The sequence below is a fragment of the Myotis myotis genome, unplaced genomic scaffold (assembly GCF_014108235.1).
Source record: "Myotis myotis isolate mMyoMyo1 unplaced genomic scaffold, mMyoMyo1.p scaffold_m19_p_2, whole genome shotgun sequence".
Lineage (NCBI taxonomy): Eukaryota > Metazoa > Chordata > Mammalia > Chiroptera > Vespertilionidae > Myotis > Myotis myotis.
The window spans coordinates 98,817,494-98,832,353 of NW_023416324.1; the positions used below are offsets into that span (position 1 = coordinate 98,817,494).

Below are 14,860 nucleotides of genomic sequence, written 5' to 3' on the forward strand. Positions count from 1 at the left end.
GCTGACTAGGTTAATTACTCTGCTGTAGTGAGTTGAAGAAAAGAGGCTTGTGAGATTAACTCTTTGCTAACATTTTTGTACCTACAAGTACATTTAAACCAAGAATTGACTAAGTCAACTTGGGGATTCACCAATACCATATTATCGATTGTATTATCTCTGTTAATATTTTTCTAACATTTCTTGTTTATGTGGGATTTTTCAGATTCATGGAAACAACTACTCTCATAAAGTGGACATCTTTTCTTTAGGCCTCATTCTGTTTGAGTTGTTGTACCCCTTCGGCACTCAGATGGAGAGAGTCAGGGTAAGTTCTCCCACCTCAAAAATGGTGGAAAAATAAAATAGTCTTAAATTTACAAAAGAATTTAAATGGGGAATAAGTTACCCTTTTGGGGGGTGGGGGGGTGGGGAGGGGGAGTAAATTATTCTTAACACCAGCAGATTGGTTAACTACAAGTGAAGTAGGTAATGTGAACTATAAGGGAGGATTTTTAGACAGTTTGCTTCCATTTAAAGCTCAATCTTAAAAAATTATTTAGTTGAATTTTTGTTCCTTATTGTTACTAAAATTGATCCTAACTTAACAGTATCTAGTACTGAGTGACTAAGTGCAGAGTGAGGGGAACCATGGGTGAGAGTGGTGGGAGGCAGTGGTGGCGGCAGTGGGTGGTCACAGGGGACTATTCCGGAGGACAAATTGCCACTTAACTCATACACTTAAAAGCTGGCAAACTAAGCATACTCACTTGTGTTTTTTTCCCTTTCAAACCACGGCCATGGCTTTTAAGGAAGACAGTACTGAAAGTGTTTATAAGTACCCCTGTTCCAGCCTTCCCCATCATTAAATGGTCACCCTCAGCTTTTGTAGCTGCTGTCCCTGACGTTAACTTAAACTTAAGCTGTTTCCAAAACTTAAGCTGTTATCACCATTTCTTCATCAGTTTTAGACCTTACTTATTGATTCCTGGCCATGGTAGAAGAGGTTGTAGGTCTCGCAGATAGCCAAAGGACTCATATCTTCTAACCATTAGGACCTGCCAGAATGAGTCAATTTCAGAACATCCTGAAAGCCTCCAGAAAGGGATATTAAACAGGCCCAACCTATGTAAAGGATCAGGAATCATATGGCATCAAAGGACCCCACTAAGAATGTAAAAATAGTTTACAAAATGGAAGAAGATGTTTGTGAATCATATATCTGATAAGGTTCTAGTCTCCAGAATATATAAAAAACTATTACAATTCGACAACAAAAAGACAATTCAATTTAAAAATGAGCAAAGGACTTAGACATTTCTCCAAAGAAGGTTTACAAACGTCCAATAAGCACATTATTACATATTAGGGTCATACATTTCAAAGCTACAATGAAGTACTAATCCATTCCATATTGGATGGATATAATAATAATAAAAAATATAACAAGTGTTGGCAAGGATGTGGATAAATTAGAGCCTTCATATATTGCTGATGGGAATTTAAAATTGTACTGCTGCTGTGGAAAACAGTTTGATAGTTACTCAAATAGTTAAACATAGAGTTACATATGACTCAGCAGTTTCACTCCTAGGTATACACCCAAGAGAAATGAAAACATATTCACACAAAAAATGTGTACAAAGATGTTCATAGTAGCATTTTTATAATAGCCAGAAAGTAGAAACAACCCAGCCAGCTAATGAATGGCAAAACAAAATGTGAAATGTGGTATGCCCATACAATGGAATATTATTCAGCCAAAAAAGGAATAAAGTACTGATCTATGCTATAGCACAAATGAACCTTGAAAACATTGTGCTAAGTGAAAGAAGCCAGACACAAAAGATCAATATTGTATGAATTTTTTGACATTTATATGAAATATACAGAATCTATAAAGACAGAGTAGATTAATTGTTCCCAGGGGTTGGGGGTAGAAGGGGTAGAGAGTGACTGCTTAATGGGTATGGGGTTTCTTTTGGGGCTATGGAAAGGAAATGTTCTGGAATTAGGGGTGATGGTTGTACATGTGAATAGAATAAAAAGCACTGAGTTATATACTTTTAAATGAAAAGGTGAGTTTTATTTCAGTTTAAAAATGTAAATAAAAAACATGTAACTGTGTAAAAACATTTTGGTTATATGAAGTCAGTATTTCTCTTAGCCATGCAATTATTATTCTGGCTAGATCATGTATACTCTTTTTCTTTCTGATGCAATTTTTTTTTCCAGAATTGCCTTTTCTCAATTACTTAGTTTCCTATGAACCTTGGTTGCAATTTTTAACAAATGTTCAAAATCTGTCAAATATCAAACAGTATTTTCTCTACTTCAATATAGCTTATTTATTTACCTATCTATCACTCGGGAAAGTGGGTGAGTAGGCAGGAAGGCAGATAGATAGATAGATAGATAGATAGATAGATAGATAGATAGATAGATAGATATTTTTTCCTGTAGTCTTCTCCTCAAAGCCTTTGTCCTTCACTCTGTTCTGATTGCCCCTAGATCTTCTATAAGTCTTCAGCCAAGGACATACTTTCCTACCCTCCTAGCCTGGACCCCTTGTTTCCTGGATTCCAAGTTTTTTCCCTTTTTCTTGCATTACTCCCTTATTTTGCTAGAGCACACTCTGCAATAAATGCCTCAGAAGGAATATATGAGAGATACATTTTTAGAGTCACCAAGTATGTGAAAATGGGATGGCGGCATAGGTTAACGCTGGAGTTTGCTGCTTTGAACAACTACTTCAAAAGTGAAACCAAAAAACGGAAGGGACATCACCCAGAACCACAGGAACGCTGGCTGAGTGGAAGTCCTACAACTAGGAGGAAAGAGAAACGCATACGGACACTCAGAGGAGGCGCAGTGCTGAAGTCAAATTCTGAGGTGCGGAGTGCGCGAGCGGGCTGGTGGCGGAGGGCGTGGTTGGCGTTTTCAATCGGGAGGGAGTCACAGACTCTGAGCTCCAGATCCGGGCGAGTCTTTAGGGACCCAGACTCAAACGGGAGAAGCGGGACTGTCTGGCTTCGGTCAGAGCGAGTGCAGCTTTCTCTCTGAGCTTTGCAGCGGGTGCTGGGACTCAGAGAGGCAGAGCCCCTGGGGACAGGACTGAGAGCCGCCATAACTGCTCTCTCCGGCCCACCCTGTTGATCCTGTGCGACCCGCCCCGCCCAAGCCCTGCACACAGGCATTTGCCGGATAGCCTCAGGCAAACGCCAGATTAGCACCTCCCTAGAGGACAGAAGTTCTCTCACTGCTGACACAGCTGATTCTCATAGCCACTTGGCCTGGAGGTCAAACCCTCCCTGGAATTAGCTACAACAATCAAGATTTAACTATAAGACTGTGAACAAAGACCACTAGGGGGTGCACCAAGGAAGCATAACAAAATGCGGAGACAAAGAAACAGGACAAAATTGTCAATGGAAGATATAGAGTTCAGAACCACACTTTTAAGGTCTCTCAAGAACTGTTTAGAAGCCGTCGATAAACTTAATGAGATCTACAAGAAAACTAATAAGACCCTCGATCTTATATTGGGGAACCAACTAGAAATTAAGCATACACGGACTGAAATAACGAATATTATACAGACTCCCGACAGCAGACCAGAGGAGCGCAAGAATCAAGTCAATGATTTGAAATGCGAGGAAGCAAAAAACACCCAACCGGAAAAGCAAAATGAAAAAAGAATCCAAAAATGCGAGGATAGTGTAAGGAGCCTCTGGGACAGCTTCAAGCGTACCAACATCAGAATTATAGGGGTGCCAGAAGATGAGAGAGAGCAAGATATTGAAAACCTATTTGAAGAAATAATGACAGAAAACTTCCCCCACCTGGTGAAAGAAATGGACTTACAGGTCCAAGAAGCGCGGAGAACCCCAAACAAAAGGAATCCAAAGAGGACCACACCAAGACACATCATAATTAAAATGCCAAGAGCAAAAGATAAAGAGAGAATCTTAAAAACAGCAAGAGAAAGAAACTCAGTTACCTACAAGGGAATACCCATACGACTGTCAGCTGATTTCTCAACAGAAACTTTGCAGGCCAGAAGGGAGTGGCAAGAAATATTCAAAGTGATGAATGCCAAGAACCTACAACCAAGATTACTTTATCCAGCAAAGCTATCATTCAGAATTGAAGGTCAGATAAAGAGCTTCACAGATAAGGAAAAGCTAAAGGAGTTCATCACCACCAAACCAGGATTATATGAAATGCTGAAAGGTATCCTTTAAGAAGGGGAAGAGGAAGAAAAAGGTAAAGATACAAATTATGAACAACAAATATGCATCTATCAACAAGTGAATCTAAGAATCAAGTGAATAAATAATCTGATGAACAGAATAAACTGTTGATTATAATAGAATCAGGGACATAGAAAGGGAATGGACTGACTATTCCTGGGGGGGAAAGGGGTGTGGGAGATGCGGGAAGAGACTGGACAAAAATCGTGCACCTATGGATGAGGACAGTGGGTGGGGAGTGAGGGCGGAGGGTGGGGCGGGAACTGGGAGGAGGGGAGTTATGGGGGGAAAAAAAAGAGGAACAAATGTAATAATCTGAACAATAAAGATTTAATTTAAAAAAAAAAAAAAAAAAAAAAGTATGTGAAAATGTATTTTTTTTCATCTTCACACATAATTGATAAATTGGCCAGGTTCCAATTCTAGATTGGAAATAATTTCCCTTCAGAACCTTGAGGGCATTGACTGGCTCATGTAGCTTCACAGCGCTGCTGTCCAGAAGCTGATACCTGAATTGTTTATATGGGATGTTTGACCTGTTTTATTTTTCTTTCTGGAAGCTTTTAGGGCTTTACCTTTATCAGTGCTGTTATGAAATTTAGTCCTCACTGACCTTTTTTTCTCCCCCTCACTTACTGTGCTTGATACTTGATAGGTCCTTTCAGTTAAGATATAAATCCTTCAGTTCTAATAAATTTTTTTAAAAATAAGTTCTTCAATTTTTCTGTTTCCTTTTCCTGAAATGCCTGACTTTATCTTAAATACCTATTATTTTTTTCTTCTATTTTCATCTTTCTGTTTTTTAATATTGTTCTTTGCAAGAGTTCCTTAACTTGCCCGGCCGGTGTGTCTCAGCGGTTGAGTGGTCACTGGTTCGATTCCCAGTCAGAGAATCAGTGTTAGGAATTCTTTCTCATCATTGATGTTTCTATTTCTGTCTCTCCCTTACTCTCTGAAATCAGTAAAAATACATTTTTTTAAAATATATATTTTATTGATTTTTTACAGAGAGGAAGGGAGAGGGATAGAGTTAGAAACATCGATGAGAGAGAAACATCAATCAGCCGCCTCCTGCACACCTCCTACTGGGGATGTGCCTGCAACCAAGGCACATGCCCTTGACTGGAATTGAACCCGGGACCTTTCAGTCCTCAGGTCAAAGCTCTATCCACTGAGCCAAACCAGTTAGGGCAAAATACATTTTTTAAAAAAGAATTCCTTAACTTGTTATTTCAACTTTTCTAATTTTTTATTTTGACCATCCAGTTTTTATTGTTCAAGATTGTTCCTTTTTAATAGCACTTTACTCTTTTTACCTGGATTTTGTATCTTATCATACACCTCAGTTGTGTGTGTATGTATGTGTTTTAAGTTTTCTTCACCCTGTATTGTCTCTTTCTTCTGGGTTTTTAATTTTTTTTTAATTAATAGAGAGCCACAGGAAGTTGCAAAGATAATACAGAGAGATTGAATGTGCTCCTCACCCAATTTCTCCTAATGGTTACATCTCACATAAATTGTAGCACAATATCAAAACCAGGAATTTCACCTGGGTACAATGTGTGTGTGTAGATCCATGTTATTTTACCTCAGGGGTAGATTTGTGTAACTGCCACTGCAATGTAGACACAGAACTGTTCCATCACAGAAACTCCCTCCTGCTCCCCTCATAGTCACGCTTCCCTCCTTGCTAAAATCACTAACTCTGGTTTTTAATGATTTTTTTTATCATGTTGATAATCCTCACCTGTTCATTCATATTTAAGACTAGGGCTCTCAAGTGGAGACTGGAAGGACTTCACTGTAAGGGCTACAATTCAGTTCTTATCTTTGATATAGTAGAGAACTCCAATTCAATGTCTGTAGGCTTTCTAGAACCATTTTCTCCGGAGAAGTGTCTCTCGTTCTCCTGAGGAGAAAGTGTGGGTGATGGGGATGTGTGCAGCTCTGCACCTCATCCTGCTGTTCTGTGCCCACCACAACGCATGCCTCCTTTCTGCTGAGTACTCCAAGTCTGGACTTTCTTGGTTCAGTTTCTCCAGAGAATAAGCCTCATATGTTTACATGCGATGTGTCACTCTGTGTACATACTTTCAGGTCATCCACTCCCTGTTTATTGGCGTTATCCCTGTAGGCAGCCTGGCTTACCTTCCTCTCTTCTGCTGAGGTAGTTGCTATGCTTCCATCCACTTTCTCTCTTCCACACATTTGACTTTTCTCCCAGTGCACTCATCCTTATAGACTTAGTATACATTTTACATTCTGTTACACTTGTTTTAGTGCAAATGTTTACTGAACATGTGGTAGGAAATATGCCGTGTTGAGCCAGAATCTCTCCGGAGTTCTCTAAATGCATATGAAACAGACCATTTTATGATTTGAACAAGGCCCTTTTTAAATAAATTTTATTGAAGCACAATTTACACACAGTAAAGTATAACCACTTTAAGTGTACAGTTTGATGAGTTTTGACGAGTTTATATTCCCATGTAACCACTACTACATTCAAAACATGGTCCATTTCTATTACCCCAGGTTTCCTTTGCTCTTTCCCAATCAGTCCCTACCACCATCCCAGGCAGCTGCTCAACTACTTCCTGTTTTTTTCTAAAACTTCATATAAATGGAATCTTTCAAAACATACTCTTTTGTGTCTCCCTTTTTTGACTCACCAACAAGTTTTTGAGACTCATGCATGTTACTCAGTGTATCAGTAGTTCATTCATTTTTATTAGTGAAATTCCATTGTATGTATACCATAGTTCATGTATCCATTTACCTATTGAGAACATTTATGAATAAAGATGCTGTGAATATTTGTGAACAAGTCTTTTGTAGACATGTTTTCATCTGTCGTGGGTGCTGACCTAGGTAGGATTGATAAGCTGTGTGGGAAGTGGTTTACATTCAGAAGCAAGGGCCAGTTTACATTCCCTCACAGGCGTGGGAGAGTTCTGGTTCTTTAACATCCTTGCCAACACATATGTTTCAGTTCTGGAATTAGATAGTGGTCTTTTTTCAATTCTAAGTTTTAAATAAAAAACTTTGTTTTAAAATATTATATAATTAAAAGTTGATTCAGTGAGTTCAGACTCCAGCGTTTACCTGCACTCAGTTTGGTGTGATCCACCTGTTAGCACATGGAACCCTTTTCTGTGGGCCTGCGGCACAGGCTCGTCTGGTTAAGTTTCTGTTTTCTTTAGTGGGAAGTAACAAATGACAACCTAGTTCCACTTTTCTTTTTTTTAAGTACACTCCAGCTTCTTTCTTTCTCTCTCTCTTTTTTTAATTTTAATTTTTTTTATTTTTATTGAATTTATTGCAGTGACATTGTTTGATAAAATTTTACAGGTTTCACATGTACAATTCTACAATACATCATCTATATATTGTATTGTGTATTCACCCCAATTTATGTCTTCTTGCACCACCATTTATCCCCCCCTTTTTCCCTCTCCTACCTCCACGCACCCCTTTTTCAGCTTATTTCTTAAGAAATATAAAGACTTATTTGCTTTATTTCATTTATAAAAACTGGTTTTGTCTAAAGGGGACATATGTAATACTTTCAACAATAAAATATTATTTAAAAAAAATGAAACAAAACAAATTTTTTAAAAAAAAGTTAAGATGAAAAAGCAAAAAATAAAGTATCAGGTACTGATTTAACCTCATTTAATTCTCACAGTTGTATAGAGCGGACCGTATTGTCTTTGCTTTGTAAACAAGGAAACTGGAACATGAAGAGTAATAATTTATCTGAAAACTTCCCAGAGAATTTTAAAAAGCTTAGTTTTATATTCAGTACTTAGCATAATTGTTTGGTTTCCATCACTCAAAAAAATAAAAAGGAAAAGAATATGCTTTTTTTAAAAACCAAGTGCAGAGATGTTAGGAGCTGATAAGAAAGGTTATCCACTGAAGGACACTGAATTCCTGAGAGCTGAGTTACTTTGGTACTCGTCAGCCTGTGCTCAGCCACAGGCCAGGTGTTGGCATCATGTGCATAGTTCAAGTATAATTACACCTGAGTGATTCTGTGGTTTTGGTGATTGGATGGTGTGTGCACGTGGGCCCAGGAAATACCGATGTGTAGGTTACCATCAGGAAAAGCTACTGATGAGTTCTCCACCGGTTAACATTCACCCTCTCTCCTTGGTCAAGCCTCTAAAGCAGTGGTTCTCAACCTTGGAACCACTGCTCTAAAATATCAAAAATACTTCATGTTTAAATAGATCTATATATCAAAATAGATTTAAAGATAAGTAACACCTTTTCTCTTACTTTTCTTTCTTTTTAGGTCTTAACTGATGTAAGAAATCTCAGATTTCCACCACTGTTTACTCAGAAATATCCTCGTGAGGTTTGTATAATTCTCATCTTTTATTTTCTTTAGAATCATATTTAGAACTTACAGGGTCCCTAGCGGTCAGTTCATCAGTTGCCCCATTTTACTGATGAAGCTACAGGTGTAGGGAGGACAGGAACCTGAGCCAGAGCACCATCTTATTAAAACAAGACTGGAGCTCCTCAGGGCCGTGGGCTGTGCTCCCAAGCTGCTGGCGTTCTGCCTGTGGATTGTAGCCACCTTTCCCTTCTACAGGGCTCACCTCCAGGTGGACCTCGCAGGACAGTTGCTATTGTTACCATGCCATTAATGGCTTTATCTTTGTGAATTTGGGAGCGATCTTAAAAACTGGCTTCTTTGGGGTGGGGGCATTAGGTCCTACTGATTGTGTGTTGGAGTCACATGGCTCAGAGTGCCACAGTAGAATGTCAGGAGAGGGGGTGGGACATAAGCTAGTCTTGTATGGTGAAAGTTATGTGTGATGAACCCTTGGCGGTTTCTTTTTTCAGCTTTTGTTTATTTTTATTTCATAAAATGTTTTGTCCACATACCCTTTAAAATTTACAGATTGATTACTCTTGAATTTTCTTAAATAATTAAGTTGAAGTAAGTTAGACTTAATCATCGATTGAAGTTTAAATTTATCTTTCAGTATTATAAGTATAATAAAGGATTGCATTAAAATGAATTTTATAATAATAGATACTGGTACACTAACCTAAATGAAATATATTTTTATTAAAAATCATTTCATTATATATTTTGCAGATTTAATGACTCAATTAAATGAGAATATGTTACATTAAAGGGGTTCAAAAAATTCTTAAAGGTGTCAAGTGTTGATCTCTGGCGTAGTTATATTTGAATTGAAATTTTTATTGAGATGATTGTACATTCATGTGTAATTGTAAGTGAATTTGTTTCTAAAGTCAGATTATGTGTGTGTTTCAAGGATATGATTTAGGACTCTTTATTACATCTTATAACAAGCAATTACCTACAGTGGCCCATATTTATTTGGAGCAGGAGTTGGCCAAGTCGAGCCTGCTGCCTGTATCTATACTAATAACAGAGGAATATGCAAATTGCCCAGGATGCCGTCATGTAATGACCAATCAGGACGGGGGTGGGGCTGCGGTGGAGAACTCTCAGCATGCCTGCGCCAGGGGTCCAAAGGGTGTGGAGAGGAAGGGAGAGCAGATAGGCAGTTAGGGGGATCAGGCCAGGAGGGGAGCGCAGATAGGCAGTTAGGGGGATCAGGCCAGGAGGGGAGAGCAGTGGGGCTCAGCCTGGCAGGGGAGAGCAATTAGGAGGATCAGGCCAGAAGGGGAGAGCAGTTAGGCAGTTAGGGTGATCAGGCCAGGAGGAGAGAACAATGGGGACCAGACTGGCAGGGGAGAGCAATTAGGAGGATCAGGCCAGGAGGGGAGAGCAGTTAGGGGCATCAGGCAGGCAGGCAGGTGAGTGGTTAGGAGCCAGTGGTTCCGGATTGCGAGAGGGATCCCGGATTGGAGAGGGTGCAGGCCGGGCTGAGGGACCCGCCCCTCCCCTGTACAGAAAATTTCATGCACCAGGCCTATGGTAAATACATAAAAGCCTAATATGCAAAGTGTCCCCTCAGGAGTTCGACTGACCAGGAGTTCGATCGCTTGCTATGATGTGCGCTGACCACCAGGGGGCGGCGCGGAATGAAGGCAGGCCCCGGCTGACAGCTGGCAGCCGCTAGGGACCCTACCTATGCACGAATTTTGTGCACTGGGCCTTTAGTTTTTGTAATAAAGTTTTGGGATCCAGCCATGCCCATTTGTTTGCAATCTGTCTGTGGCTGCTTTTGTATTGCAGTGGCAGAGCTGAGTAGTTGCAGCAGAAGCTGGCTTGCAAACTTAATATGTTTACAGAAAAATTTTGCTGACTCTTGAACTAGGGGACTGTTTAGTGTTCTAAATCTGACCCATTTATCACAAAACAATTTTTATATTTCAGTATATGATGGTTCAAGAGATGCTCTCTCCATCCCCCATGGAGCGGCCTGAAGCTGCACACATCATTGAAAACACTGTATTTGAGGACTTGGAGCTTCCAGGAAAAACTGTGCTCAGGCAGAGGTCCCGCTCCGTGAGTTCATCAGGAACAAAACCGTCAAGACACTCCAGCGACTCCCGTAGCCCTTTGCCAAACAGTTCGCCTTAGGTTGTGGCTGTGCCCTAACAGATGACACAGAATAGTCTCTGCTTAGGAATGTGGCTTTCCAAAATTGTAGACTTGAGAACTTTGTTCTTTGCTCAGTTTTATTTTGGACTACTTTTTCTAAGTCAAATTTAAACTGAATTTTGGGGCACAACCTAATTTGAGCCAACTCTTGATTTTTGCTGTCCTCGAGGAGAGAACCATCACTAAATCACGTGTGGTCCTTTTTCTTGGTGGGTCTCTTGAAACTGGCTGGCCACGCTCTGTAGCCCTCACCTGTTGCCTGACGAGGTCAAGCAATCCCTAAAATTAATAGATATTTTTATAGCACAGAATCATGAAAATCCCTACATACTGTAGCTACATTGTTCTAGAAATACGCTTTCTAGAGATACTGCTGATTTTTAAACTGATTTCCAAAAAGCTGACTCCATTTTTGTCTCAGTGGGTAAATCAGAAATCTGCACTATTTGGGAGGACAAGTAGCACAAACTGCACAGTGGTTTACGTCCATAGCTAGTTCTGTAGTGGCCTCGGTAGCATCATAGCTGTTTCTCAGATGGCCCAGGGAGGGTGTAAGAGCTTGTGCTTTACCTCCAAAAAAGGGAATGAAGCTTTTATGTAAATTGGTCAAAAGTTCTGGTTTGGGGATGAAAAAAGGCCGTAGTAAGAAATGGATCACATTTTACAGTTAACTTCTTTACTTATGGACTTTAAACCGAATGAAATCTTAAGTGTCTTATATGTAATTCTATAGGCAGGTTGTTTTCCAAAACTGATTATAGATAACAGTTTAATCATCTAACTTGTTTTTATTTTCACTGTAAATATGTTTATTTTTTATTTATAAAAATTCTGAACTCAATCCGTTTGGGTTGGTGGTATATAGAACACACTTAAGTGTGTTAACTATTGTGACTTCTTTCAAGTCTAAATGATTTAATAAAACTTTTATTAATTACTTATGGTTGACTCTGATTTGGGGGAATTAGCCCCAAATGGTAGTTTTTCAGATTTATAAAATATGATTCTGCATCTGAGGCGGGTCATAAGCCTACCCTCAAACTCACTCCTAACCTGTTCCAAACCCGTGTCTTCTCTGTTCTTTTCCAAAGATTTGACCAGGGCCATGTCCTTTTCAGAACCCAAGGGCTGAGTCCAGAGATGTGTGCTGAGCCCCACTCGGCTGGACTGAGAACTGAAGAGGACCCTGCCCCGGAGGGACACCTCAAGGCCAGGGCGTGGCCTTGCTGGCTTTGCTGATGCCACTGTGTGTCTGATGTGTGCCACATGAAGGTCCGTGGCATGCTGGGTGACTAGTACAACCTAGCCAGACAACCTTTAGGTCAAGGTGCATGCTTACTTTCATTTCTCAGACAGGTAATGTCGGTCTCACAAAGTTATGAACAGTTTTCAAGCTGGAAATCATGTCACAGACCTTCACTCCTCAGTGCAGCCTGACCATCATCTTTGTCCCCAGGCTCCGTGTGGCTGCCGGCCAGCCATCCCACCTCTCTTCTCTTGGTCAGCCTGCTCCTGTTGCTGCTCCCCTACCTTCTTTCTTCTTCACCCCCTCCAATTACCGCTGCAGACCCTGCAACCCTCACAGGTACCCTGAGGGCTGACCTTGGTAGGTGTTAGGATAGCTGTTCTACCTGTGGGGAGGCCCAGGTCCAGAAAGGTGCTGGGTTTGCCCCAGATCACAAAGCCAGCAAAATCAGAACTGGGACCAAACCCCTGGTATTCTGACTCCCGGTCAGAGTTTTGCCTACTCCCTGTCCCAAGCTGTCTAAGGATTTGCAAAATTTTTGCACAGTATAGTCAGTCCTGCCTTCATTTTCATTCTGCCTGTGCCTTCACTGGCCTCAGGAGGAAAGCAGGCACAGGAAGTTCAGGACTGGACCAGCAGAACCTAGCGAGTCTTTGATGGCAGACAGAACAGTGTGTTCTCACCCAGAGCTCTTCTGCTGACTCCAGACCTACTCTCCTCTCAAGTCATTGTTTTTCTGGCATCTTTCTGAGCCCTTCCCTTCACACTTGCCTCTCCTTCGAGCACTTTGTGCCTAATAACACTTACCATGGTCAAGACCACAGTAATTGATGTAAGTCGGCTTCTTAAATAGCTGAGGTCCCAGGGGTAGGGGCATACCTTGTGATGCCAGCAATGCCTAGCATAAATCCCGGTCCTGGATTACATATTTGTGGAATTGAATTTGGAGAACATAACTCTGACATAGCTCGGGAAATAGCTAAATGAGGAATGTGCCGGTCACTGCAATAAATATTTGGCAAAGGTATAAGGAGAAAAGGTGTTTAAAAATTCCAATGCTAAAAACAGACAAAGGCTCAAATCTTGAACATTTTCTAAAGGAAGGAGATCTTATGCTTTAATTTTTTGTATGTGTTTTGTTTTTGTTAATCTTCACCTGAGGATATTTTTCCATTGATTTTTAGAGAGGAGGGGAAGGGGGGGGGGCGGCGAGGGGGAGAGAGAGAGAGAGAGAGAGAGAGAGAGAGAGACAGAGAGACATACATCTATGTGAGATTGCTTAAGGAGACTTCCCCCTCCTGGACTCTGCCCGGCTGAGAAGTAGCTGCCACTAGGTGGCTCATTTTCACCTTTTCCCACAAGAAGTAAACATTGAGGGCTGAAATAAAAACCTTACTCCCCCCTGTCAGGTAATCCCCTCCTCCAGACACAAGGACAGCATGACAGTCATGTCTAGAGGTGACTGACCTAAACATACCTACCAAGTCCCACAATGTTTTTGCCATGAACTGCCTTTAAATTCTTCAAATGGGCAATGACTTAAAACAATAAAAATGGGAGCGGTGTACCCAGTACTTCTGAAAGGGCGAGTCATCGCGGGGCCTACGTGGGCTGGCCGCCGGGCCCCATGAGGCACAGCCTGACCACACTGCTGGCGGCCTCGGGCACCAACTCCCCAGCCCACGGCGGGAGCCCGGCGCAGGCCACCCGCCCGCCGGCCCCGGGACCGGACCCACGCGGCAGCGGCGGGGCGGGGCGTGTGCCCTTGCCCGAGGAGAAGGAGGAGGAGGCGATTGCCGGCGCCCCCAGGGACTAGATGGAGGATGTGGACTTCCTGTCTGGGCTGGAACTGGTCGACCTGCTGGACCGCCGGCAACCGGACTGGCCCCTGGAGCCCGGGCTCAGCTCGCCCTTGGGGGGGCGAGGACTGCACCCTCCATCTTGCCCTGGGTCCTCCATTTTTGGGCAGAGCCATGTGCTTGGTGGGGGCTTCTTCCCCGAGGCCCAGGCCTCTGCTGGCCACACCCAGGATTTCTCTGGACTAACCAATGATAATCAAGGGAAGTGCACACCATCAATATGACCACATCCTGTGTAACAAGACCCTACTTGCGCCTGGCCAATCGATGGGGCCCACAGTCCCCTCCCCTGCCCTTACTATAAAACCCACAATCCCATCAGGCCTCGCTCTCTCTCGGCCACTTGGCTTGCCGTTGTGTCGGTGAGTGTGGTGGATGGGGAGCTCAAGCTAGCTTGAAATGAAGGACTCTTGGCTTTTGCATCGGACTCGCTGGCTCCCTGGTGGGCCCTTGGGAATCTTGAAATCTGGGCACAACACTTCCAACAGTCGTGGGTCCCTACTCCCTGGGGAAGGTTTCGGGGGAGGGCAGGAGTTAGGAAAGCATTCTCAATAGTGCCAGCACAGAGAAATAGATGAATTTGAGAATTATTTTTGAGGAGAGAGGCTGGGACACTGGAATTAACTGAATACAGGTGAAGGAGAGGAAGATGGCTCCTGGTTTGTGCTTGACCTTTAATAGAGGACAGGTGCTCTCTTGTGAAAATAGTGAGTTCACAGAACTGTGGTGAAAACTTGGGGCTTTACTGAATAGAATGGGAAGCCCTTGAAAGTCTGTGAGCTGAGGAAAGATATGAGATGCTGAGATCACTGCGGCAAATGAGGAGGCAGGTGACTGGAGAGAGGAGCCAGGACAGAGAAACAGGCAGAGGCTTCTATCCAGCTAGAGGTCGGGGGACCCCAGCCATGTCATTGGGAGCCCAAAGACATCCTGGGACTGGTGGCTAAAGGTCTGCTGGTCTCCA

General features: G+C 42.2%; 1 protein-coding gene across 8 annotated transcripts in view; it reads left to right on the forward strand.

The window, feature by feature from the left end:
• The window catches only part of EIF2AK3 (eukaryotic translation initiation factor 2 alpha kinase 3), a 114,750-nt gene extending 103,020 nt beyond the window's left edge, over positions 1-11,730 (forward strand). For 5 of the 8 annotated variants that reach the window (XM_036347587.1, XM_036347590.1, XM_036347589.1 and 2 more), the window contains 3 exons: positions 206-307; positions 8,533-8,595; positions 10,564-11,730. In XM_036347587.1, coding sequence (XP_036203480.1) covers positions 206-307; positions 8,533-8,595; positions 10,564-10,770 — 372 coding nt within the window. In that variant the 3' untranslated portion in view covers positions 10,771-11,730. The remainder of the gene's footprint in view (positions 1-205; positions 308-8,532; positions 8,596-10,563) is intronic. The other 3 variants (XM_036347591.1, XM_036347585.1, XM_036347586.1) reach the window with 3 other exon arrangements.
• Positions 11,731-14,860: the final 3,130 nt, after the last annotated feature.